Genomic DNA, 27614 nt, shown 5'->3' on the forward strand with positions numbered 1-27614 from the left:
GTTCATGAATTGATAATGAAGATATAAAATTGGTCAAACTTGTTTTTTTGACAACCAATTGGTCAAACTATTCTTGCATAACAACTAGCAAACAGGGATTGTGCATGGTAAGCAAACTGCGCAGCGTAGTTTAGAGGTGAATTTTATACATTGGAAACCTCTCGGTGTCTCTTTATTACGTATGTCTTGTATACAATGGATGATTCTTGTAAAACAAATTTAGTTATCACATCTAAATCACATTAAAGTCATTTCGTCCTTTATAACATTGATGTATATGTGATTTATTATGCTATTATATGAACTACTAGTTAGAGCTGTCTTACATGTTTGAGACTCCGATCCAATTCCAATAGAACACCTTCTCCTTATCTATAAAAAAAATAAAGTGTACTGTAATGCATGCACGTAATATACACACTATACAAATAATATTTTCCTTATGCTCGTTTTATATCCACTTTTTAATGGGAACCTTATGGTATCAAAATCTAGTTGTCTATGACTCGTCATGGCAGATACTAGATTTCCAGCTTTACTTAGACATGTACTGGTAGCTTGAAACTTAATTTCTTTATAGTACAAGTTATTTTACACCTTTTTTGGTTCTTTAATGTAAGTCTAATAACGACGGGCAACTTGTTAGAAATATTTTGAGATTTAAGAAACTGAAAGAAATTAATTAATTAGAAAGAAATTAATATTTGCTGATTAATTAGTTTACAATGTAACTTAAGCAGATTTTCTAGGTAGAAGATTGTGGGCATATTTGAATTATTGGACCATGTAAATCTAATGTCTTTTATTGGACACAGAATTGTTTTTTTGACTCTCTAGTTATTGTCATGCTTAGATTCTTAAAACATGTAATCTTTGAATTTTGTTTTCATTTGTAAGGCATGCATATATATGATTTATTTGAAGACATAAGAATGTTGGCTTGCTAATTGACTCGGCTAACAAGTTATATAGTACTAATAACTTTGATTTTCATTATACAATCAAGAGTAATTATCTTGTAATTATCACCGTGGTCTGATCTAAAATTCTCGCTTGTTCATGTCAGTCATGTGTAAACCCATTTTACACTCGAGTGTAATTTCATGCAGAGGCGGAGCCAGGGGGGAAGGGGGGCTGGTGGAGGCCCGACCCCCGTGGCCCAAACGCCAATTCTTTTATCTTTTACTGCTGGCCCCCTTTAAAATTAGGTTAAATAGTGTAAATGTTTCTTACATTAATACACCGAAAAATTATAGCTCAGTGGTAATTCATAATGTTGCAATACGTGGAGACCTAAGCTCAAATCTTGTTCCGTGTACTTTCTTATATTTAACCATCATATTACACAAATTTAACTATTGATAACTTTAATATTACCTCTGTTTCTTATTATTTGCAACAAAAGGGGTATTATTGTGAGATATAAAAAAATTCCTTTGGTTCAAGTAATAAAAAATAGATGTATTAATAATTATTAAAAGTTAAAATAAATGGTTTTAAAAATATATATGATCGAATAAAGGTAATTGTATTAGCGCATAAACAATAATTTAACAATGAAAAAAATGTACAAAATATAATATGGAGTACTATTTTATGATTTCATGCATGCATAACATGAACATTTTCTCTCAACCCCACTCCGATACATTAAAATCGCATTATTTACTACCCACTTGAGTTCTAAAATTTACTCCGAAATATAAAACCTGCCTTTCTTTGGCTTAATATGTAATTATGGAGCCACCACATTACTTTCTTGGCTAATAATTCATAAAAGAAAAGGGAAAAAAGAAAAACAAATGACAAGTAATTTAATTGTTCGTTTCCCACTACCTTTATATAACCAAGCAACCGTGTTATTATATAACGATAAAAATGTATAAATTGTACATACTGTAGTACTACCTTCATTTCTTATTATGTGTAATAAAAAGATATTATTTGTGAGATATAAAATATTCCTTTATTACACATAATAAGAAACGGAGGTAGTATATATCAAGGAATTTAAAGCCAAGCAAACAAAACTAGAATAACAGTACAAATCCCAAAAATAAAATAGAATTAAAAGCATATGAAATTATATAATAATGAAAATACAAGTAATTATAATTTCATGTGAATAGCCCGTGTTATGTACGTTAGCTGAACATGCATGGCGTCTCAGGAGAGTGTTAAAAACACAGTGGCCAATGTGAAAATCTTTCGTACAAATAATCTCTCATTTTTCCAAGTTCCAATACTAATATACTATTGGTGTAATTAATTAAGGAACAATAACAATAATTATATTCATATTTTTATGCAAATAAAAAAAAAATAAAATTACTTGTATAATCTAATAATAGATGTACTGCATAAAGATCAAATAGGATCTTATCTCTAAATAAATATGGCATATAGGAGACACCAATTAAGCTGGATCCTAAATACAACTTTTTAGAAAACTTTTTGTTCCATTAACTGAAATTTTGTTTTTTTTGTTAGGCCTTATTCAACTCTGTCAATGAGTTTCTTCTTGACAGTCCCTACCCTGGATAAATGAGGAGAGTTACGGTAGGTCAGTGACAATCAGTGTAAAATTTTATCACATTATTTTACATGAGCAACAATAATTGAGAGTAAGGTAGGCCCTGTTCTTTTGAGCTATTTTAGAGAGTGAGGGATAGCTTACGTCGTTAGAGCTTTCCTTTCGATTTTAGGAGATTATGGGATCGATTCTCTTCCCCGCTCTTGTGACTCGCTTTCTAAACACCAAAAAAAGGGTATAGTAACTTTAATTACTAACTTATCACAAAGTCTTATATGTGGCTGGCCACCCGGTGTGATCATCCATTATAAGAGTTACTTCATTAGTGTTACAGGGGTTACTCTTTCAGTTTTATAGGGGTTACTTCGTCGGTGTTATAGGGGTTACCTAGGGGTTGTTTGGTCAGTATTACAGGGTTACTTCGTCGGTGTTATATGAGTTGCTTTATTTTTCTACAAGTGGCTACATAGTGTGGCCGACCGCACACAAGACGCACTGCCAACTTATATATACTACTTGTATTAAAGTTACCATTTTTAACATAAATTCTTAAATAAGGGTAATTTTAAATTTACGAACTTATATGAGTATCAAATTTCTTTTTGCATTCACTCAAAAAAAAAAAAAAAAAAAAGTTTTTACATATGAATCAATTTTATAATACCTTGCTACAAAGTACAAAGTATACAAAGAAATTGTATTATCTTTATCCATGATTGCATGAAATTACGTGAAAGATTTAAGGGATTTTCTAGCTAGGAACAACTTTGCATTATTCAAATGGCCATGGTAGAATAAATACAAAGTTATAGAATATTTTTAATTTGCATCCAAAAATAATTAATTTTATAATAATAAAGAGAATAAATCTTTGTACATATAAATCGTTTATAAGCTTGCCTAGCTAGCTAGCTAGTCAATGCTAGAAAGCCGACTTTCGCAATACAAGGAAAATTGTATCATAAACAAGCTTAACAACTAATATTGCATGAAAAATGAAGCAAAATACTTACGTACAACATTAAAATATACCAAAACCTATTAAATAGTTACACTAATTGGAGTGTAATTTACTCAACTAAGCTGTCATATTATACTCTATATAAATCCTTTACCAATAACACTAATTTCAAAATCAGTTAAGCTAAGAAATCTAAATTTATAAGAGTTAGAGCACCACTAAAGAGAAGTTTTTAGCCTTTTTTCGGGTAAGAGAGTAAAATGGAGGAAGGCAAGCAATTGTACTATCCTCTAGTGGCTCTTCTTGCCCTTGTGGTGGGTTTTTTGATGATCGGAGATGTCGAAGGTGCGACTACGGTGCCTCGATACACCTTGACCCGAAGTTATTACAAGAAGACTAACACTTGTTATCATGCTGAGGCATATGTGAAGCACCTTGTGAAAGAGTTTTGGGATCAAGATAAGAGCATTACTCCTAAACTTCTTCGGTTGGTCTACTCGGATTGTATGGTCACGGTAATGTTATTTTTACCTTTGAACAACTTTTTTTCCCTTAAGGTTTAGTACGTGTATATTACTATTAAAGCTGACATTGAGCCGTGCTCGCTGCTAGGCGGCTGGCTCATGTTTTGTGCCAAAGCGTTGAGGGTTATGTTGTCATTCCGTTTGGCACAATGAATGTGCAAATTATGTAGGCATGAGTTGTGTCGTGCACTCGTTCTGGTTTATGTTGACGTGACCTAGGTGGAGGTCTTTTGTGCTAACTGCTAGGCTGTTTTAATCTACCAATTTATGTTCTCGTTGTACTTCTTGATGAATTATTAGTCGTAAAAAACATTTGTTGTGTTCATTTGCAACCTTTCATGGTTCAATCGTTCAAATTAGTTTAGAAAAAAGCTAGGGGGCCGATGAACGTAGCACTAGAGTCCATGTTTACAAATTTGCCAAAATTTCTAAAAATTATAAGCCTAAAATTTGCTTATTAAAAAATTTAATGGTTATTGTTCTTTTCAATTTTGCCACTAACTGCTTAAATCTAGTCTACAATACACAAGGGCGGTTGATAAAAATCGATCTTACATCTCCTAGAATCGAAAAGGAAGCTTTAACCAACTGAGCTATTAAATTTTGGAAAAAAAAAATTAAATAAATAAAATCAGCACAAAGCCTAAATTAGTGTTAATTAAAGAAGCCTTGATGAATTTTTGTTAGCAACTTAAGTCATGTGCTTTGGTTTTCCTTTTGGGAAAGTACCTCGTTAGCAGCTGTAGTGTAGCGTGGTGAACTGATCGTACCTTAATACCGTGCTTTTTACACTTTTCATTTATGAGAATAAAGGTTGGCCTATTGTTAGAGGTCTTTTTTTACAGGGTTCAATTCTCAACTCATTGTAAGGTCTTGTTTGGTTGCACCAATTTTATATAGGCACTCAAAATTCCTAGGAAATACATTATTGGTTGTGTTGTTTGGTTAACCAAAAAAGTGTAAAATGGAGGAAACATAAATTCTTAGGAATTTCATTTTCCCATATAATATGCGAATTCACTTATCCACCTCCTCCTAGGTTATTCAAATTTCCTAGGAATTGTAATTTTCCTAATGCCAACCAAACAAACTAAGCAACTTCCTAGGAATTTGAGGAAGGAAATAATTTCCCATGAATAATAAATTACCATAGAAAGTTAATTCCTATTGCAACCAAACGAGTTCTAAGAGTGATTTCTACGTAAGAGTATGCGATACAATATAATTAGGCAATGTTGTTATATAAAATTGTCATATTCTTTAAAAACTTGTTTGTAACGTGATTCAGGGATGTGATGCCTCGATTCTCTTAGACGGACCAGACTCAGAGCAAACGGCACCACAAAATATCGGACTTGGAGGATTTGCATTCATTGACAAAATCAAGGAAGTCCTTGAAGAAAGATGTCCTGGAGTTGTCTCTTGTGCTGATATCCTTCAACTTGCTACTAGAGATGCTGCTTACTTGGTAATTTCTATTTTCTTATGCGCCATTATCTAATACGGATTTACTCAAATGGTAAAAGAAATAGAGAGTATTTCTACTCCCTCTGTCCCTTTTTTACATTTCTATTTGTAAAATTACACGGGAATTAAGGAACTTGGCTTAAAACAAAGAACAATAAAAAAAGTATAATGGAAATTACTAGACATTAATTGATGACTTTGAGTAAAACAAAGATAGAATAATATTTAATGCTGTACATATCATCAATCCTTTGAAAAGAAAAAGGACCAATAATATTTTTTGGTAGAAAAAAAAAAGACCAGTCATATTCATCTAAATTGATGCACATGAATTTTGAAAATAAGAGTGAGAATTAGAAAATAAGAGTGATAAAATAGAGAAAACATTAATTACAAAACAGAAAAATAGAGATAATTTGGAATATTTGGTAAAAATTTAATTACTAAAAAAGAAAAGTAGAAATGTAATTTTGAAATACCAAAAAGAAAAGCAGGAATGTGAAAAAGGGACGGAGGGAGTATTTAATATGTTTCCCTTCATCTCTAAATTCTCAATTATAATTTAGGAAAATTATTAGGAGTAATTCAACGGTGTTCAAAAGTGAGTTATTGTTTTGAAATTACCTAAAATAATGTAACTTTTGTATATATTCAGTGTACAGTAATTTACTATATATTGGGGGGTCACTTTTATCAAATTTAGGGTCACTTTTATAATTTTTTGGGTAACTTTAATCAATTAAGCATAAATACTTCGTAACTTTTATTTATATCAGGATAACTTTATAACCGATGTACAATATTTTATTACATCCGATTTTTTTTAAAAGTCTGTCAAACGACGTTGAGATCTAGGAAGTACTCAAAATTACTTGTCAAGTTGAAATGTTGAATCATACTCGTAATTTTTTTTTTTTTTTTTTTTTTTGGAAGTTAAATATTAATAATAATATTTGTAATATGTAATAATTTTTTTTGGAAATATTTCAGTCTGGTGCTCCATCCTACCCAATTCTTACAGGAAGAAAGGATGGGTTCACTTCAAAGGCTTCATCTGTGGACCTCCCTTCACCAAATATCTCATGGGAAGAAGGATTTGCATATTTCCAAGCTAGAGGCCTTGATATTCAAGATTTCACAACACTCTTAGGTAACACCTTCAACAAACCCTTTAATTTCAATCTACTAATTTATTATTTCACCCCGTACTTTATTTATTTTTACTCTCATTTTAAAAATTCCTAGATAAATGGTTTGATTGATGATGGAATTTATGTACAAACAAGAAACATCTTAGGGCATGTTCTAATTGGCTGAACTGAACTGAACTGAACTTATTGGAGTTGAACTGAACTGAATTGAATATTTTATGAGAGAAAGAAATTAAGATAAGAACTGAACTGAACTTATTGGAGTTGAACTGAACTGAAAATAAACTAAAGAGAACAGACCCTTAAACATGCATTAATGAATGACAATATCTAAATCGACCAAACTTTTTAGCTAGATAACGAAAAATATTGGTTTTAAACTTGAATCCTACTCGTATAGGCATAACAATTCATGTATATTTTGTTATGATTTATAGGAGCACATTCGACCGGGAGGACAAGATGTCGTTACATTTATGATCGTCTATACAACTTTCAAGGCACCGGAAAGCCGGATCCAACCCTAGACACTTCAAGTCTAGAGGACTTAAGGAAGCAATGTCCACAAAGGTACCAGAAAGGCGAACACGAAGGACTAATTGCCCTAAACAAGGGCTCGGATGGAGCCTATAGGTTCACAAACGACTACTACAAAAACATCATGGCAAATAAAGCTGTGCTTAGAATTGATCAAGACCTCTTGTATGGTAATGAAACTCAACAACTTAGTGATCAATTTGCTCACCCTGGTTATGGACTTGAAGACTTCAGGAGGGCGTTCGCGTTGTCGATGAATCGATTGGGTATTTACAAGGCGTTACATGGACAACAAGGAGAAGTAAGGAAGAACTGTCACAAACGTAATAGTTATTAATCCCAAACCTAAAGTATTAGCTAGGGATAATCTTGAAGTATTGAGTTATTTTTCTTGTGTTAATTCTTGTAATTTATTGTGTTTGAATTTGAGCTTTTGAAAGCCAATAAAATAAACGAGGACAACTCTGTATACTAATTTGTATGATACAATAAGTTAAATCATTTATTGTCAAGAGTAACAATCAAAATTGCATTGATCTCTACAAAAATTTCTTAAACTTATTTTTTTTAATTAATTTTAATTTAAATAATTTTTCTAAGAAATTTCTAAAATACTTGTACAGTACCTGCGCATCTTGTGTGTGACTGGCCGCATTATGTGACCACTTGTACCATAAAAGAATAAGTAAGCCCCATAAAATTAACCAAGTAACCCTTGTAATATTAACCAAGTAATCCCTACAACACTAACGAACTAACTACTGTAACACCGGTGGAGTAATCCCTATAACACTAATGTGCAGCCCCCACGGTGGCCGGCCACAGAAAAATGTGTGTGTACCGTATATTACAAGTCAAGTAGCAATTTATAAATGTAAACTACATTAACAATCATCTTGGCCAGAATGGCCACATGACATAACCAAGGTGCCAGGCATCCAATTAGGGTGCATTAATATTTTCATGTGTTAACATAATACGATGTATAGCGTTAATGACACCAGCTAAAAAACGATTAATAAGAAAAAAAATATTCTTAGACAAATGAGAAAACTTCATGAATTAAAAAAAGACCTTCAGACATCAGCATATATTGGAATACGAGGTACAACTTGAAGTACGAACTTCGAATTAAATATTATCATGCCTTATATGGGTTCTGTATTTTAATAGTAGGTCACTTTTATTGAGTCGTTTTTAAGAAACTTACTACCTTCGTTATATATTATTTACAACGATTTGATATAAAGTAGAGAGGAAAAATGTTTAACCGTTGCAAATAACATGAAACAAAGGTAGTATATTTGTTCTTCTAAGTAATAATTTTTTTTTTCCTTTTTTTTTGCTACGGAGTAATCTTACGTCAAGTTATCATGAGCTAACCGTAAGTTTTTTAAACTAAACTTATAAAGCAATTTACAGTGCTCGTAATATTTTAAGAAAATAATCCAACATATAAATATGCTCCTAGCTTATTATTGAGGGACATAGAAAGTAGTATTATTTAAGAAGTTCCAAGACACCGCAAAAGGAACTTTTTCTACATTGTCAAGTTATTTAACTTTGACGTTCGAACAAAAATCCAAGTAATTATAACTTAAGGAAGAAAATATCGTTGACCAGATTTTTTTTTTGCAATTCAAAAGTCAATTGCTGTAATGCTGTATTCCAAAACTTGTGCTGCAAAAAAAAGTCATTTTTAGGATGGAAGGTCATACTTGCAGAGTTGCAGTCGATGAGCAATTCTTAAGGAACGAAAACAAATTTGTGCTCAAGCTAGGGAAGTAAAAGCCATGAGAAAGCATTGTGCAAATAAGCCCGACGATAAGCATCTGTCGAAAATACAGCTGCAGAGTCACATATATGTAAGACTACCTTGCCTGATCAAACCACAGTGTAATTCTCTGCCCAAAGCATGGCTCTCTGGACAAACTTGGGTGGCGAACCGCCTTTTAGTGGCACAATATTAACAACCTGTGAGGCATTATCAAGAAAGGGATATTTACATACTAACTATAAAATGGGTTAGTATTAAAGCCACATAAATATATGATATATCCATATTAGCCAAAAGCAACAATTCTGTAAGGACTTCAACTCTCTAAAAAGCTCAAGATTGTTGAACCAAGTAGCCAGCAGGCCCAGCATTGTGACAATATCAGTCTTTCTTGCCATCGGATTTTCTTTTGTTTGAAAAGTGTTCAAGAAGTTGAATTCAGGAAAATAAGTTCGGTTAAGATAAAATAAATTCAGTTATGTTCAGTTCAGAAAAAATAATGATTATACATTCATACACCATCCCTGTCTGTGAGGGGAAACGGGACAATAGTAACGTTTTCTGTAGGTTTGGAAAAACAAAGCATCATAAAATGTGCAACAGACCTTTAATCCACTGAATGTATTCATAGCAGAAAACTGCACAGAGATGGGGAAAAAGGCTGATGAATCTGCGGCAGGAACAGCAAACTCCACTGATCCACTGGCAGCAGATCAGAGCTTATTGTTAGACAAAAGATCAGAGAGTGAGTTTGTGAGGTATTCTGATTGAGAATCTCACCTACGGTTAGAGTTATCGATTAATAATATGGACCATTCAAATACTGAAATCTTGGAGTCATACCTGTCATAAACAAGAAATTGTCAATGAACATGCTTTTGTACAGATGCAACTATGCAAGAGTTGTGCAAGTTTCATAAAGGCACGATAGAAGCATAGAGGAGCAATGCAATAGATAAATGAAATAAAATTCAAAGAAAAATAGTGACTATTACAAGAAATGTATACATGTATGTTGTCTCCTAAACGGCTAAACTAATGTCATTTGAAAAGTCGAACAAATCCTATTAACAAAATGATTTCAGCAATGTCAAGAAATTCCAAGTAAAAGGAATACAACTCACCTCCATTCACCATCAATCTGCCTCACATTTGGGGCCTCTTTGAGTGATGGAAGAGGCACTGATATGATAACATTTTGAAGCTCAAAGTTGGATGATGCTTCATACTCGATGCTAACATCAGTTACATTCCCAGAGACACTAGGCCAACAACTGGCTACAAAGGATATATAAGTGTATAAGTATAGTGTTGATAATTCATGAGAGAGACATTGCAAAGGTAAACTCACTTGTTAATGGGATAGCTGACTCATCCAAACTCTGCATCCTCCATTTCAAAAGGCCAACGCCATCCACAGATTGGCCAGTAGGAAAAGGCCTATTAGGATCTTTGAGCCCTAAAATACTTTCATTGGAGAACAATTCTTTGTTGATGTTAGGATGTGTTTTGAATAGTATGCTTGGCTTCTTTCCAGATTCAACCTACTTGAGATGGCAGTGTAAACAACAAGATAGGTATATATTCAGTTGATGATCATAGAGCTTCAATAAATGATCATCAGATCAGAAAGTAATAAAGTCACAACAATTACATATTTTCCTTCCTTGCTCTCATATTTGCAACCAGCTAACTTCGAGAAAGGGAAAGAATGGAAAATTGCATAGGAACGATGACTGATATAACCTTTGCTAAAGATTGCTTTACATTAAAGTATGGATATGAAGCACTAATTCCAGTATTGAAGGAAAAAATGGGAAAAAAAAAATTTAGTGTTCACTTCATCCAACCAACTAGTTGTTCATCTTATAACACTTAACCGATAAACTGACAGTCTTAGTAACCCCCTTTATTCATTGACATTTATCAGATAATGGTTACTTTCGCCATATAAACTTGAAAGCAATTACGAAGTATGAATTAGATATCGAGAGGCAATATAGCAGGTTTCCTTTGACCATGAACTGTATAATAGTGAAGAAGTGAGCACCTGAACATGGAGATAAGCATCTTTCTCCTCAAGAATTTGAAGTGACAAAGTCCCTTGAACATCAAAGTTAGCAAGCCCACCATCTCTTTTGAGTGTCACAAAAAGCTTCTCCTCAACAGCTAGTGTAACTGGATCAGAGGGTGGTGGAACAACGACCCTAGATTTAATCAAACTAGGCTGCAAGTCCTCAATTATTTCTTCACCTTCGGCTTTCAAGGACTGCAAGAACTGATTTGTTCTTTGGTTTTTTCCAAGCTTCATTCCTTGACCCTTAAATGTAGCAGAAGGAGCTGCATTCCAAAGTTACCAGATGGTTAAAAAGTCTGAAAAAGAGATAAAAGGCTTATATATACATTAAAAGTTCCAGCTAATGGTTTGAAAAAACAAGCTTATCCAGGGCAAACAAGTTAAGTGATGTGCACAAATTTATGTTATCCATAGTAATATGAATTAACAATTACATAGATTTAAGCATCAAAACAAAGAGATTATGGTCTAAAATGATGTATAAAGGGATGAAGAAGGATGATTAGTGAAGAACAAGCCAGATATGACCGATTTAATGCTAATTACAGCTTTGCCAATGTTTCGAGAGGAATGGCCCAATTTTGAGTTTGCTTTGTGGTGTGCAAATTTTGGCAACTCTGATTCAAACCATATGTTTAGAATGATCACACAAGAAAATTTCTTCTGTCACCTGCAGATGGATCTCAAAACAAATGAAGCAGATGAGGAATCACGCAATACAAACCTTTGGGCTGGTTGGAGTAGGAGTACAGATCAGTACTCGATCCAAAAGCTGAAAGCCCAGAGGCATTTCCAGATCCACTGTTGCTACTTGATATGCTGAGATCGTCCAAAGAACGTTCGATTAATACAGAACCCATTGATTGTAGAGACATAAAACCTCCTTTCCCACCTCTATTACTCTCAGCCTGCAGAGTACCGTATAAGAGTTACTTGGATACAGAGACATTTGACAAACACAAGCACATTACAGCACAAAACTGGGAAAAAGTAACAGGGAAAGAAAAAAAATCAGGTGGAGCTTCTCTCCCAGGCAACATACCTTGCTCTTATCGATGTCAATTGCTTTGCACTTCATGATTTCTTTTGTTTCTTTAATTTTGTTCTGCAACACTATTTTGTGAAATTTCTCTTCCTCACTTTCCATCTCACAGAATTGCTTAACCTGTGTGACCGTGACATTTTCTCTATGCCCCAATGATATGACTTCATCGAATGCAAAAATTAGCTCAAAAGCCATCTTGCAAATCCCTTCTTCGTTTAATGAAAATGCATATTCAGGTACCTAGATGTGGTATAAGGATTTAACAAACTAGTTCCCAGCATGCATTTGCAGTAATCTGTGAGCGAGTAATTCTAATCCCCATCCCCCCCCCCCCCCCCCCCCCCCCCCCCCTTAACAAAAAGAAAGAGTGCAGCTAAAGTGTAAGGTCTTCTAGATAAATAAAATAAAATGAAATACATAAAACTGTTATATACAGATTCTAATGAATTCATTAACAAAGAGAACAAAAAGGATACAAGTTTTGAAAGCATTCTCAAAGTCTCCAAATCTTCTAATATGTTGCTCTGCTTACTTGTCAAGAGAATCAAATAAATGGTTTCTATTGGCTGATAGACATAGCGAACATCATCAGTCTCAACGTAGGTGTGCTGCTTTCCCGTTCCAATCAATTTTGGGAAAGCTGCCAGGAGTCCTTCAACTCTTATCCGGCTTATGTTTACAGACTGTCTTGATAAAAGTGCTGAGAAAAACCAACAAAAAAGGTTATGAAAGGTATAATCTCAAAAAGGAATTTGGAAATATGTCATTTAAGATAGATTTTTTGAGAAAACTTAGATGGAAAATACACGCGCACACACACACACCCCAACACCAACAGTACTCATGCATCTATAGGAGCTCCTACATCAACACAAGGCAAGGGTGGTCCAATATACACAGCCTTAGGCTCATATGGCCATAACCCTTCGATAACAGGAAGCTATTCATATTTCTTTACATGATCGGTATATATAAACAACAGACCTTTTCCAGATTTACTTGTAATGGAAGCTGCAAGGACAACCTGCAGTAGGAAGGTGAAGTTCATCAGTGCACAAAAAGGATTATTACTTTCATCGAAAGAGATGTATGAAATAACATTTCTACGCAGTTTTGATTCCTAGCAGCACGACAGGTGACTACAGGAAAAAGCTACCTGTCTACCGCCTCCTCCATAAATAGGATGTAGTCACTTGGGGGAAAACAGTTCAGTAAGCATAATGCTTAATTGTATTAACCACAAATAATACAATACTACTCTCTAACAAACTATATTCGTCACACAATGACCAACAGAAATACAAATTCTTCCAGGAACGAAGTAAGGTGTTCTTGTTTCCTTTGATTATATGATCAGTCTACCAAAGGCATACCTAGATATATATTACTACAAGTCTACAACAAAGGCGATAAGGCCTAACGCAAACTGTGACATCTCACTATCAGGACATGAAACATGCTTAAAACGAGTAGCATCAATTTGTTTATATACCCAATAAAGAGATCAAATAACACATTTACCATCTTTTAACCCTGAAATGATCCAAGGTGACCAACAGACTGAAATCTTATTCTTTAAACAGTATGACCCTGCAAAAAGCACAGAACAATTTCATTAGACGAATCAAAGTTCAACCTCGAAAACAGAATTTTGATTGAAATCATCACATCTGAAGAACGCATTAAGCAGATTCATCAATAATTCTGTACATAAAAGATTACAATTACAGTATTACACCTTATCAAAAGCTGATGATCAAAATTTTCTTACATAATTATCTCAAATCAATTCAAATACATATGCTCATGTAAATCAAGTAATGACTATAGGGTAACCCAACATTATATTAACAAATATACAACACAAATTTGATATTAAAAATTTCATCAAAATACTAAACAAATCCCTTAATCAACCATTACATAAAAAAGATTACAATTTTCAGAATGTTATCGAGTAAGAATTACAAACAAATCCACGGAAAAAATGGAGTCTTTATTCCGAAAAGAATCATGACATTATGGCATTACACATCAAATTTAATGGGTATTATGCAAAACGTTTCATACTTGGCAAACATACAAGAAATTAGTACTAATATATAACATAATCAAAAATTAGAATCTGGGTAATTAAGATTGCACGAACCTGAAGAGAATTACGAGAGGAAAATTGTAAATGGTATTGAGTCTTTCATCAAATGTCAAGAGAAGAGGAGGAAAGTATACATGCATTTGCATAAAAGTGTATTTTTGTAAAGGAGTGATCCCAGTTCACATAAACACGTAGTACAACCAAATAAACACGAGATCAATCGATGCCTACAAATGCTTAAGGATGATGCATGGACCGTAGTAGTTTCTCATATATACCGTGAAGGAAACAGAGCGGCGGATTGGTTGGCCAACCGTGGAGTCACTCAAGACACCGACTTTGATCTTCTTAGTTTCTTTCCTTCTAGTCTTAATAGCATTTTAGAGGAGGATATTAGAGGAGTGGCTTTCCCACGACTCATTCCTTCTTAGTTTCTGTTTATTTTCTTTTCTTGTTCTTTCGTGCTTTGTGTGCGTTTTTTCTATCTTTGGCTCTGCCTCATTTGAATTAAAAAAAAAAAAAAAAAAAAACTCCTAAATAGGGGGTCTAAGTTGCACCAAAAGGTCTGAAACGGATACAAACATGTAAAACTTGAAAAAGCCGAAACAATGAACATGCGTCTTATATGTGTTCAAAATGTGTAGCGTTCCACGTACCGTACTAATCCTTTTTGGTTTAACCAATAAAATAAATTAGAAGTTTTGATTTTCAAAGGTCAAAGTGTCAAACACACATTTTCACCTGTCCTAGACTCCTATGCGTATATGTGTCCAATATGTGCCATACGCACCATATGCGTGTTGGATGGTGTGTCCATGCATTCTAGGCAATAACAAAACTACCTTATTAACTTATTTGATGTGTGATTAAACAAAACTAATCATTCTTGTGTCTAATTGTGTTGCAAATGGACAATGCGTTAGCAAACTATTCCTTAGTCAAAGCTTGTTTGTTAAGTAAATGAGTCTTCCCGAACAAGGAATATAGAATTTTCTTTGAAATGAGCCAAACTTGAACAATTTTTCATTAATATTAGCAAATTTAAATTCAATTTAATTTAGTTCAGCTCCTTCATTTCAAAATAATAGGGCACTAGTTTTCATCACTCATTAGTTACGATATCAACTTAATACGAAGCACTTTGCTAGATTTCCTTTTTTGTGGCCATTATAAATATCCCTACAGCTTGATTAATTCGATAAACTATCTTGTTTAAAGGTTAATTTACTTTGAACTCATAATTTATGTTAGTTTAGGGTAGGGATTAGTTAATGAGAATTGTTGTTGCTTTCATGAGATTTTTTGCATGTGTAGAACTTAATAATACTTTTGATGATCCACCTCTTTAATATTGCATATGGGGGATTTATGATTTCCAAAGCATAATTTAAATTTTAAATACTTTGTACATCAATTAGTTATATAAAGTCGAAGTTAATATTGTAAAAGTATATTTTTGAGACACGTATTTTGAGAAATGGGGAAGGTTTAGGTAAAACTTGATGTTCAAGCTCAATTGTGAACAAATAAAATAAATCAACAAAGCACAAACATGAGATTTCAAAGCTCGTTCAAGCTTAATCTACAGTTCTACAACACTCAAAATCATTGTCAAACTTAGCTTCAATATATCAAAATGGGGCTTGCTACAAAAGTTGACTCATTTTGCATATGAATGAAGGTATACTAAGAAACAAAATGAGGAAGGTGGGTGTCATCAGGTTGATTCAATTGTAAATCTAAGGGGAAATTGAAGAATTTTCTTTGATTAAGTAGGTGTGAATTTTTCAAATTAGAGCTTTAAGAAACAGACTTACACACGTTCTAATTTAACATCATTTATTATTGCATATCTAATCTAATTCTAATAATCCGTGTATAAAATGTCCTTAAATTTCTCCAAATTTCCGTGTCATTATTTATCCCTATATCCAAAGCTTTGAAGGTTATGCACACCCTCTACCACTCTTGATTCCGTGAATAATATGGACAGTAATTTCTACTCAACATGACAACATAGCCACATATTTTAAAATCTTATAGATATCAATTCGTTGAGTTGATTAAAGTTTTGAAAAATGGTAAATTTGGTAGCAAAAGACTTTAGAATAAATCTTGTCTGTACCAAAATAAAGTACTTTAAAACAAAAAGGCATATCTTTAAAATTTAGCTCATATAGAGATTAATCTACTTTCCTTTAAAACTTTCTAAAGTCAATTTTGTTCACATATTAAGGTGTAAAACCACCTATTTGTGCATTGAAAGTAAGGAACAACAACTAACTTAAACAACATTATATTGATTTTTGATATATTTTGTGTCAAAGAATTGGGGTGTACCAACTACAAAACTGTGCTATCAAATTTTATTTTCCCTCCTGATAGAGTGACATGTAGATCAAACTCTTAGAACCGCATCATCTGTGATCCATCTGTGTACACTTTGAAAGCCTTCCTTCCATCAACTGTTACATACAAATTCGCGATAATAATCAGAATAAGATCAAGCCATATATCACCGGGTAGTTCGTAGTCTTCATACCAAAAAAAAAAAAAAAATAAAAAAAATGAGCAACTAACTGGAACTATTACCGACATAATTCATTCACATCAATAGAAAAAACTATCTAATGCATTAGACACCAACTTAAGATGGTGAACAATTAACCATCAGGTTCGTGACAAGAACAACCTTGTTAGCCACAATTCTCATTAGATGAACCAGAGAAAGCGCCTACCAAGACCATAGCTGCTTGGTGGGTTGCTTAAATAAAAAATTGCCTTAGCTAGAATCTAGATCAGCTACCTAATGCAAACCTCCCTTTGAGGAGAGCAAATCCCGCAAATGAAGAAAAAGAGAGGAGGAAACAGCATTTTCTTTGCCAAAAAAAGTTCAACAGAAGTTCAAAAGAAGAGTCAACGGATGAGCCAAAGCTGGTTAGTTTGATGGTAGGAAAATGCTTTGACTGATCAATAACTTAAGTTTAACCCTTTACTGGTAGCCAAAGTATTAAGATACAAAGCTTCACCCAACCTAGCCCCATGTTCGCTTTATACAACTGGGACATAAAATTTCATCATTTAGCTGGAATTTGTGCAAGAAAGCAAACAATGAACAGCAATAATTTTGAGCCACACATCCCAGACTTGGCCTAACAGAAAGTTATGAATTCTTAAAAAGAAACAGAAGGTAAAAGGAAAACCACGTACCTCATCAGAAAGGCAGAATTTGTTGCAATAAACATCACAGGATGAGCCAATACAAAATACAAAGACCTCAAAACTACAGCACAAAAGAATCACATGAAGATCTACAAGAAGCTTTGCACGATCAAGCAGCAAGGATCAACGCAATGGCTCAGCCATCCTAGGTGAATGCGCATCACTAGATTAATTTGGAGGGTCTTTCTGAGGCGATGGATTACTATACTTTATCATCTGTTGAAGACAAGAAACATATAGGAAAATAATATTAATCAAACATTGTGACACACAATGGGTACAATTGAGATATAATTAATCCTTCAACATAACCAAGAATGAATAATTGATTTTTGCAACACCAAGTATCCCTACACCAAAAATATGGTTTGAATTGACAGAGTCAAACAAGTAAATTTTATCACGCATAATAAACAAAAAAAAATAAATAAATAAATAACTAAATAAAAAGTGGTCTGCTACAAAAAAACTGATTGAAAGAAATTGTTGAAGACTCAGAGGGAAAGACTTAAGGAAGTTAGGAGAGCATAGTAAACGAGGATAAAAGTAATGTATCATGAAGTCTTTCTGCAATTATAAATTAATGGGAAAACATAATGTGAAAATAAAGAAAATGAAAGGTTGCAAATGGAAAAGTAAGATGGAAGATAGAACAATTTACGGAAATGAGAGGAAAATTAATGAGAATAGCTCTATCTCCCATGAATCCATTACAGTATTAGTGTGCAGCATGATCTACTACTATGTCATTGAACATTGAGCCATTTTGGGCCTCCAAGATATTGAGGGCCTGTACCTAGGTGAGGTACATCTGGACCTCCACATACCCTGATGATTGTAAGAGTAAGATTTATTCTGGCTCACTTTTTAAAAGAAGACGGTTCTATAAAAGTCTGCTAAGCTTACTATATTTTCTAAGTCTGGAGGGAGCATGAAGGAAGAATCCTCATCAGCCCAGAAATGCCTGTGATAACTAATAAGTGACTTATCTAGAGTCATTTTAGGTTTTCTCCAACAAATTTGTGTCCAGGTTATACTCTTTCATAGATCCACTAAAGGTGATTCACTATATTTTTTTGAGTTTTTTCACTATTAATATGTCAGAGCTCAGGCCAGAGAATTTAGCTTTGCATCCAATTGGATCAGCTAACATCACTAATTCTTCTGAATAGAGAACAAATGCCTTATGAGGCAGTAGATGGCACATCAATTTAACATGAAACACGCGAGGGTAGCTAAGATGAAAAAGCACCTTGTAGAAATATTTTTTCCGGAGCTTGATTGCTGTCCGTATGCATCTTTTGACTCTGATCTTCAGCACATTATCATTACAAATCTGCCAAATAATATTTATAAGCATAGACTGATATCACTTATATTTCTCACTTTATACTACTTTATATTCATATCAAAAATCACAAAAAGAAACTCCTTAAAGGAAAGGTCTTAAAATGACTTTTTGAGGGTCAAAAACTCAAATTTTAGTGGCTTAATCACAGCATAGCTTTGCTATTCAAAATTTTAGTTCAAGGGAAAAGAAAATCAAACTATAGTTACTCGTTCAATAGTGAGCACTAAGCATAAAAAATTTTAAGATCTGAGACTTAAAATGTAACAGGCATGAACAAATATATAGCAAAAGCCACATTGCAGAGAAAAGAGCAGGTAAGATCAGTTACCTTGATTAGATCATCTATAGAACGAGTTTCTTTGATGACTTTGTGACGGTTTAAAATTAAAATTGCCGCCACACAAAACACAGGTAGGTCATCTTCCCCATTCCTTGTTGCGGAGAACCCAGTGCGTTCATGTGTGCGATCACTCCGAGACCAGAAGGTTCTAGTTAAGCCACAAAAGGAATGATTAGATGCCAAGGACTTCATCGCCGCCTCCTCAGAACTGGCATGTTCACTATTTTCATTTTTTGCAAGTGGGCCAGACTTTGAACTGCTCTCATCCGTTTCTTTCCTTTCCTCTCCGCTCTCAGTGCCCACATCATCCGGCAGTTGCAGCACCAATGGTTCAAGACAGTTTTGAGCAAGATTCCAAGCAAGGGGTTCATCAAAATCAGCAGCCCACATCATCTGCATGAATGGTCAATTTCAAAATGACAAGGAAACATGCAAAATAGAGCTTCTAGCTTTAGAAAATCAAAGAGTATCAAAAAAATATAAATGTACGTGAAAGATTAAAAAGTAAAATTAAAAGGGTAAAGACTATAAAGCATATAATGATACCCAATAGGTGCATATAAATTTGTTATTAAGAAATCAGTCCAGCCAAGATAATTCAATCAATCAAAGCCTTAATCTCATAAATGGGGTCGGCTACATGAACCAAATTTGATTATTCCGTGTAGTCATCCACAAAAATTTTCCTCCTCCATCCTTCACGATCCAATGCTTCATCCTCATGCAAATCCATATACTTCATATCCTTCCTAACGCCTCAGCCAAGATACATTCAACTCCATCAAAATTAAAAGGACATTAAACAGCATTAGGAGAAAATTAACTTGCAAGTTGCAACTAAACACATGTTAAAGAATTGATTGCATATGCTAGAGGTCAGTCTTTCTATCCCTTAACTTCCATGACAGTTTACTGGCAATAGCACACTCTGGAAGCAAATCACTGCAGTTCAAGCCACACTCCGTCAACGATAAGTAACAAATTCTACAGTCAAAGTGCTTCCCATAGACCCCATGAGACTCCTAGGAAACCACTTGGGTAGTTAGAACCGTGCACATTCCCTTTAAAGTTTAAACTGTCAATTTAGCTGGTTATGTACAGGGCTCTTTTCATTAACTCAAGGTCACCACGGGACATTATGTGATTAGGCAATAATTATATTTGGCTCCAAATAAGTGAATAACATTATATGACTTTAGAATGGATCTCCTATCATCACTTGATTTTTTGACACTAAATTATGGATTTTACAAAAAGACTCCCTAATCGCTAACAAAACTTATCTCCGAAATATTGTGGGCTCTCATAATCTTTTCATTTTCCTACAAATATCTAAAAAGGTACCTTGACAATCTTAGCCCATCCCAAAATTTGAAAAATCGAAGGTTGCCACATTTTTTAAGGAGTATCCCTTTCCCATAATACCTATCATTGCAGTTTAAAATAATTTATGACAGTCTTATAGTCTTAAAATCCTGACTCTTAGTAGCAATAGCTAAATTTCTCTCTTATTGGGCCGCAGAAAACAGTTTAATCCACAATGACTCAGCTCCTGTCAATGATAAATCATACAATACTAGGGGGAGATACTTAAATTGACATTTATTGAGTTGTTTCATATGCACAGATATAAGCATATAAAGCTCTTTGATCTATTATTTTGAACAATTACTAATTCAACAATAAAAACCAACACTCAGCAACCAAATCAACTATCATCATCAACCAACTTAGCATTATGGCTAAGATCATTCATTGACAGCGTAAATACATGCTTGAGGTCATCTTATTAACTTCAAATTATCTGCATTAATGAGTGAAATTGGAGTCATTCGGTTCAACTGAGAGAGAAATTTCTGACATTAATAGTTAAAAACTACCATCTGTTCTCAGATTACTAGTAAATAAACTTAAAACATCAATTTTATAATATTTTTTTTACAACTTGAGTCTCCTGGAAATTCTTAATTTCATGGATAAAAAAAAATTATGTACCAGCAAGGGTGATTTCCAGGAAATTAAGAGAACAAACCTCCCACATACAAAGGGCTTCAGTAAAAGATAATTCTCTTCGGAAAAGAACCAGCAGCATACGGAAGGCAAAATGAAGGCTTTCCGCACCTATGTGAGTTAAGTGTGAGAACATTTCTCTGTCAGTCAGTTTTAAGATTTGCCAAAGTGTTTGCAACTGCTTCATTACTCCAGTTTGTCCTTCCATTCGAAAATTTTCTCTCTGAATAGGTAGAGCCATACAGTAAACACAGATTAGACAAAATACAAGCCAATTTATTATCCAAATGAGAACAAAGAAAAAAGTCAGACCGTTCGTCGAAGAAGCATCTCAAAGCACCAAAATGCATCCGCGTCATTTTCAAAAAGAACGACAAATGGAGACAGTAAATCACTCATTCCTGTACCAACAAAATACATCAAAACATCAAACATCTTTTTATAAAAATATGAACCATAACACATCTTTACATTTCTCAACAAAAGGTCAGAAAAATGAGCATCAGCACAAACACTGAGGAAAGCCCTTAACCTTGGCAGTATCCTGTCTCAGGATCAACCCATGCGTAAACAGCAAGAATGTCGGACATCCTGGCCAAATTTTTTGGATCCTCATAGAATTCAAGATGACTATCAGTTCTAACCACATCTACCACTGTCAACAAATATGCTCCAGTGATTAAAGCACATTAAGAAAGCATGAATGAGCATTTTAAAGAAAGAGTGAAAGTGAAAATTTAGCAAAAATAAAAAAATTCCATTACCTATTCTATGCAGAGTCCAGAGCCATTCAGATACTTTATCTTCACTAGGTTCAGCTTCTTCGCATTTGCTTGAATAAAGCTCTGCTGTTTCTGGCACATCAGATATCCTCAATTTGTTCAGTACTTTATTTTTGTACTTTTGAATATCCTGTCTCAACACTTGCTCGTGAGGAGTATCACAGCGGCCATCAGCCATCTCAATTTCGGAACTGATAGACTGTCGAACACTATCAGTTCGTGAGCCATTTGATTCAATAACTAATTCATCATTATTATCAATCTGAAAACTGTGCATGCTTTGATTGCCAACTCTTTTCCATGGTGTAGAATGTCCATCATCACGTGATTCATTTGCTTGATCACTTTCATCACTCTTCTCAAATAAATCTGTGACGGGTAAGGCAGGAAAATCATAATATTCATCAACTGGAAATTGAGATTCATTAGCTTGCCTCCTAGGTCTCAAGGAACTGCAATTGAATTTTACAGGGCTGGGAACAAGGCAAGATGAATCATAAGCAGCACTATCAATGCTTTCTCTCACACTGGCAACATCAGAAGAATCGCTAGAGCTTGCCCTTTGGCATGTATATGTTGTATCTGTACAGTTATTATTCCTATCACAGTAAGCGTTAAGTTTGTTAGTATCATCTCCGGAAGCATGTCTTTCTTCAGATTCAGCTTCTCTTTTCACATCATCTTTAGAATATGCCCTCACATCCATAATTTTCGAGCCAACAACATAAGCAAGCGAGCCCGTTCCTATGCTTGAATGCATTTTTTGACATTGTCTTACAAGTTCTTCATATCGCTCCCTGCATGACAGATAAAAGGAACCAAAGCAAGCAAGAGTTATTTTTCAAGTAACTCAGTAAGCAGTCAAAAGAGCTTCTTAACAATATACCGAATATTGGTCTAAACATTTACTTCACTATCCAAAGTCCAACCAATAAATTTGAGAAACACGCCCCTCACATTTTAAAAAAAAAATTTAAAAAAAAAAAAGGGAAAAAGGAGAGCATAAACTTGCATCCTCATCATTACACATATCATTTATGCGATAATGTTCCTAGTAAGCCCCAGTGGCCCAACCATATACATCAATTTCAATGACATTTCAATCACTGACTGACTACTCATGGTTCAATAGGCACATGCAATGTCTTAGTTCAAATGACCAAATAACCAACGTTTGCATCCAAGGCGCACCAAGGTGATGGAAATTTCCGAACGCCTTAGGCATGCCTCAGTGCACCTCATTGAAATGTCATTGAGATTGATGTATATGGTGAGGTGCACTTAATAAAAAAATTGGGGGAAAAAAATACAACAAAACAAAAGTTGTGCACCTCAAGCTGCACCTAACTGAAATCGCCTAGCTTAGGCCAAAAAAGGCGAGTAATAATCATTAAAAGAAAATTTGAATGCTAGTAAAGGTGAAAAGAAATACACCTTCTGGCTGCTCTCAGCAGATTACGGTACTCTCTGGTACTGCCCAGTGCATAACAACCGAGAAGAAATTCCCATACTTCTGACCTTATAGATGGATCCACGCCCTATAATGAAAGCCAATACGTTAACCATATAATAGGAAATTTACATTAAGAAAAGACGAAAACACAATTATAATAATTGTCCCGGACAGAGTACAGAAACTTTGCAAAAGACGAACACTTAGCAAACAAAAACAGTGAAGATTAGTGACAAAATGACTGCTGAATAGTAGAATTAAAATTGATGAGAGGGGACCGAATTTGTAGGCTGACTTTACAGTAATGGATTATTGAGTTATTGACTGCTGAGTGATAGCTACTCATCTCATGAAGACCTCTCTTTCAGAAGCCGATATGCAAGAGCAAGATGTCAAATAAAAGAGCAATATTTTTCAAAGTCGATATAATGTGAGCAAAATTTGTCTTTGTTGGTAGCAAGCAAGCTCATAAAGCTAGTGACAAAGCCTTAGAAATTTACAAAAATTAGATACAGGGTGTTCAATACAGACTGAAAAGGTTGAAAGCTGTTGTGTGCTACAAAAGTTATGTTTCACATATTAAGATTTGTAATCATTTTTTTGTAGACCACAGGCCCCAAGCTATGTCTCCCTAATAAGGTCCAGATTATGATATAGAATAATACATCAGTAGATTAAAAGCAACGAGAGAAGTTACAGGTGATAAATTGAATGCTATGACTTCATCCATAACTTGGCGGTGTGGTCACTAAGACTTTCCCTGGTGACAGCACCATAACGTGAAGAAGCGCTAAAATGATTACTAACAATTACTATAACATCTAACATTCCTAAAATTTTGTCCCTATTTTATATTAGTATGTGTTGTTCAATGTCCACTTAAAAAATACGTCAATTACGCAGATGCCCTAAATTGCCAACATAAATAAAGAGCTTTTTGTCACCTACATTTATTGAGAACCTGTGTACTAGTAAAAATTTAGACTATAGTAAACAAATAATAAATAGAGTACATATCATTGAAAACATCCATAAATGTATCCATCTAAAGCCTGTCTTTCCATAATAAGAAGCAAAATTCGAAGATGTAAGAATATTGGAATATTTGTGGATTTGCACATTAAATGCTTAAAAAGATGATGAATAATTAAGAAATCAATAATCTACGGATCAAAACAGTAAGTAGTGTATATATATATATATATATTGACATGCTGAATGAATCTTCTCAAAAGTATGGAAAACTTAAAGCAGTAGTGAAACCCACCCCTAAGATAATCAACTTCAAAGCTTTTTGAAAACCTAGAGCCTTGCCTTCGCTATCAAAAACTGCCTGCCACTTATCAGGCTTCAGCATTTTGTTTACCTGCAATGTCAGAAAAACAGAAAGAGTGAGCATCTTCATATTTCAGTTATAAGAGTACCATCAAATCAACCAGCAATAAATCCACAATTTCAGGAAAGCTAAAAGAATTTCAATTGTGATGAATATATAATCGACCAGGACTAAAATATATATATATTTCTCATCCATCCCCGCGTAAGCTAGAAATATCAAATAATCATTTAAAATAATTTATACAGAATATACATGGTAGGAAAATCACAGTGTCCTCTTTCTTTGTCAATGCAGAGAGAGAGAGAGAGAGAGAGAGAGAGAGAGAGAAAACCAAGCCTATCCAACTAGACAAGCAAGTACATGATAAAAATGTGGACATCAGCTTCCGTAGGGTCAATCACCAAGCACACAAAAATAAACAATAGCCTACTATGAATTTTATCAATGGAAGGGGTATAGGGTAGTCTAGATGTGCGCAACCTATATGCACATCCACCTGAGGGGGGTGTGTGGGGTAGGGGAGTGTCACTAGATTGGGCTGGAAGTACGGTATGATATCGCTTAAAAGATTATTTGAATGAAGTGTTCGTAATTATCATAACTTGCCATGATGTTTACAACATTTTACCCTACTACAATCCCTTTATCTCTTACCTCAATGAATTAGCAAAACATAGATCAAACTACTAATCTGAACAGATTGGAACAGAGATCCCAATCTATTTCTTCCTAACTCTCCGACCATGATTCTATGCATGCCTTTCTACTGGCATCAAGATCAAGTTCATCCAGAAATTTATGTTTTTCTTTCAGGTTACCATGACTATAAAATAGATGAATTAACAGATTCAAAGTATGGGCCAATCAGAGAGTATGGGCTGTCTTACAAGAAAAACCGCTTTATTAAACAGGAACAAACAATAAACAAAAGGAGGGAAGGGGGAGGACTAGAAAACCAATAAGGAAGAAGCTAGAACTACAACCATTTTGAAAATGAATAAGAACACAGCTAGAAAAAGAATTTAAGACAGCTAAAGAACTAAATTTTAATATATTCTATCACGCTTCTCCAAAGGCAAATCCCATAAGCTATCCATCCATAGAAGCAGAAATCCACTATAAAATTGTGTTTGTTATGAAGTAAGAGCCAGGTAGCCACATGAAATCCACGTAAAGAGATATGGATGGTATGTAACTTACAGTTAATAAATACAAATCATAATAAAAAGTAGCAAGTCAAGGATAATCGTCCAATGACGGAACATATACTTTAATTTGATATGGTAAGATAACATAAATCTGATCCTAGAACATACCATAGGCAGAAACATCCTGGAAAGAAATGCTGATGGTAAGTTGTGGTATGGTATAGTACAAACAACAAAGCTTAACGAGATTCGCAAGACAGAACTCACTCCCTAATTCAGGAACTTAGAGTGTGGTGCAAGTTTTAATATAAAGGTTTCAATGAGCATAGGGGGAGGGGATGACGACAACTCCTAAAAAATGTCTTACGGTCACCATAACCTTGATAGGCGAATGATGAAGGCAAGGATCCCCTATGTCGCAAACGATAGAAGTGATAGAACCCATTCTCTGATGATTCGCACTTGGTTTTCCACAACCCCATTGCTTGACAAGGCTATCAACAGACATCACCTAATTACACTTTTCAACTTCTCTCCACCTACATGTTTGGCAAGATTAAACACATACAACTCAATTAGATAAATTAACAACAAAACTGCCAGTACAAAAATGTTATCAGAATTAAGGCAAAACAGAAATTTTAACCCAAAATAGATTATTTAGTGCCAACTCTTAAATGCCAACCTAATTTGTTGATCATCTGTTACTTTAGCAAGATACTCCTATCATTTTCCATTTAAGCATACCCATTTATAAAAATTTAAAAAAAATTAAAAAATCCTCCAAAATAATTAGTAAATGGTCATCTTCCTCTATTATTAATTTTTTTTTTTTAATAAATAAGAATATTCCAATAATAATAATAATAATTTCCCAATAATAATACGGAATAATAATTAATTATACTCCAATAATAATTAGTTTCTACTAATATTAAAAAAAAAATCACCAAAATAATTAGTACACCATACATGCTCATCATCCTAATTAATTTATACAGAGTATATTTATTTCTTTAAAATTAAAGAAAAAAAAATGAGAAAACACGCTAACCCACTCCTTTGGATGAAATTGTGCTAAAATCAGTCAAAATTTACATTTTTTTTACATTTTATACCATAAAAACTACCCAATTCCCTCAAAAATCACCAATTTCTTACCAATCAAAACACAACCTAGAAAAATTAACGAAATTTTGAAAAATGGGTTCTAAAAAACAGCATTGGAAAATCACCATTTGATGATCATATCAATCAATCCATCTTAAAAAAGTAAAATAATAACACAACAAATTAAATCTCACAAAAAAAAAAAAAAAATTAAAAATTAAGAGTAAAATGAAGAAGAAATACCTGAGAAAAGATGGCGAAGATTGAAAAGAATAACGGAGATCGGCAGACAAGCTCCGTCGCCATCTACACACAACACACCTACAAGAACACCCTCAGACCGTTTCTCTCTCCTAACACCTGAATTTTTTAATTGTTTTTTTAAGTCATGTTTTAGGGGGTTTTTCTTTTATGATTTTATTTTTTATTTACGAAAATATAATGGTTTGACAAATGGGGGTATGAATTCTTTAAAAAAAATGAAGAAATGAATTATGATGGATGTTCTTGTAATGTGAATTGGAGACCAATTTATATACTACCTCTATTTTATTTTATTTGCAACGATATAATATAAAACGGAGGTAGTAGGTAAGAAGATTGTATGATGAGGTTTTTTTTTTTAAAGGGGGAACTTACGTCGGTTTTAATTAAATTAAATTAAATTAAATTTCGTCTAGTTTTATGATGGG

The 27614-nt window shown here is 33.9% G+C and overlaps 3 protein-coding genes across 5 annotated transcripts; 1 reads left to right on the forward strand and 2 right to left on the reverse strand.

Moving 5' to 3' along the window:
* Positions 1-3747: 3747 nt before the first annotated feature.
* LOC145581859 (putative peroxidase 61) lies at positions 3748-7510 on the forward strand. The gene is made up of 4 exons (XM_081638887.1): positions 3748-4009; positions 5307-5486; positions 6476-6635; positions 7074-7510. Exons 1-4 carry the CDS (start codon positions 3755-3757, stop codon positions 7508-7510), a joined length of 1032 nt encoding a protein of 343 aa, XP_081495013.1. The 5' UTR covers positions 3748-3754.
* Positions 7511-9057: 1547 nt separating this feature from the next.
* LOC145580777 (coatomer subunit delta-1-like) lies at positions 9058-17211 on the reverse strand. The gene is made up of 14 exons (XM_081637882.1): positions 17202-17211; positions 16985-17044; positions 16581-16701; positions 13709-13742; positions 13057-13096; positions 12549-12772; positions 12070-12312; positions 11752-11935; positions 11001-11290; positions 10302-10494; positions 10075-10228; positions 9731-9793; positions 9556-9652; positions 9058-9147 (listed from the first exon to the last, which is right to left on the reverse strand). Exons 1-14 carry the CDS (start codon positions 17209-17211, stop codon positions 9058-9060), a joined length of 1803 nt encoding a protein of 600 aa, XP_081494008.1.
* On the reverse strand, positions 16448-27326 carry LOC145582911 (rab GTPase-activating protein 22-like). 3 transcript variants are annotated; one of them, XM_081639963.1, is made up of 12 exons: positions 27166-27326; positions 26192-26351; positions 24593-24691; positions 23307-23410; positions 21855-22669; positions 21623-21745; positions 21403-21491; positions 21113-21313; positions 19069-19473; positions 18642-18725; positions 17378-17605; positions 16448-16632 (listed from the first exon to the last, which is right to left on the reverse strand). In XM_081639963.1, the coding sequence occupies exons 2-11, from the start codon at positions 26318-26320 to the stop codon at positions 17558-17560; spliced, it is 2097 nt and encodes a 698-aa protein (XP_081496089.1). In that variant the 5' UTR covers positions 26321-26351; positions 27166-27326; the 3' UTR covers positions 16448-16632; positions 17378-17557. The 3 variants fall into 3 exon arrangements, with proteins under 3 accessions (XP_081496089.1, XP_081496088.1, XP_081496090.1); XM_081639962.1 differs by having other exon boundaries at positions 26180-26351; XM_081639964.1 differs by lacking the exons at positions 26192-26351; positions 27166-27326 and adding an exon at positions 25981-26160.
* Between the last annotated feature and the right edge of the window lie 288 nt (positions 27327-27614).

This window comes from Chenopodium album, chromosome 15, assembly GCF_948465745.1.
Source record: "Chenopodium album chromosome 15, dcCheAlbu1.1, whole genome shotgun sequence".
Taxonomy (NCBI): Eukaryota; Viridiplantae; Streptophyta; class Magnoliopsida; order Caryophyllales; family Amaranthaceae; genus Chenopodium; species Chenopodium album.

Excerpts from the sequence above, each read along its gene's own strand:
- LOC145582911 (XM_081639962.1), bottom strand. The coding sequence starts at position 26,320 with ATGTCTGTTGATAGCCTTGTCAAGCAATGGGGTTGTGGAAAACCAAGT. Across the intron at positions 21,746-21,854 it reads CTGGACTCTGCATAGAATAG|TGGTAGATGTGGTTAGAACT; the intron begins GTAATGGAATTT and ends ATTTGTTGACAG. Across the intron at positions 21,314-21,402 it reads AGATGCTTCTTCGACGAACG|AGAGAAAATTTTCGAATGGA; the intron begins GTCTGACTTTTT and ends CTACCTATTCAG.
- LOC145581859 (XM_081638887.1), top strand. The coding sequence starts at position 3,755 with ATGGAGGAAGGCAAGCAATTGTACTATCCTCTAGTGGCTCTTCTTGCC. Across the intron at positions 4,010-5,306 it reads ACTCGGATTGTATGGTCACG|GGATGTGATGCCTCGATTCT; the intron begins GTAATGTTATTT and ends AACGTGATTCAG. Across the intron at positions 6,636-7,073 it reads AGATTTCACAACACTCTTAG|GAGCACATTCGACCGGGAGG; the intron begins GTAACACCTTCA and ends TATGATTTATAG.
- LOC145580777 (XM_081637882.1), bottom strand. Across the intron at positions 12,313-12,548 it reads TGAGAATGCTTTCAAAACTT|GTACCTGAATATGCATTTTC; the intron begins GTATCCTTTTTG and ends TACCACATCTAG. Across the intron at positions 10,495-11,000 it reads ATGCTTATCTCCATGTTCAG|GTTGAATCTGGAAAGAAGCC; the intron begins GTGCTCACTTCT and ends CATCTCAAGTAG.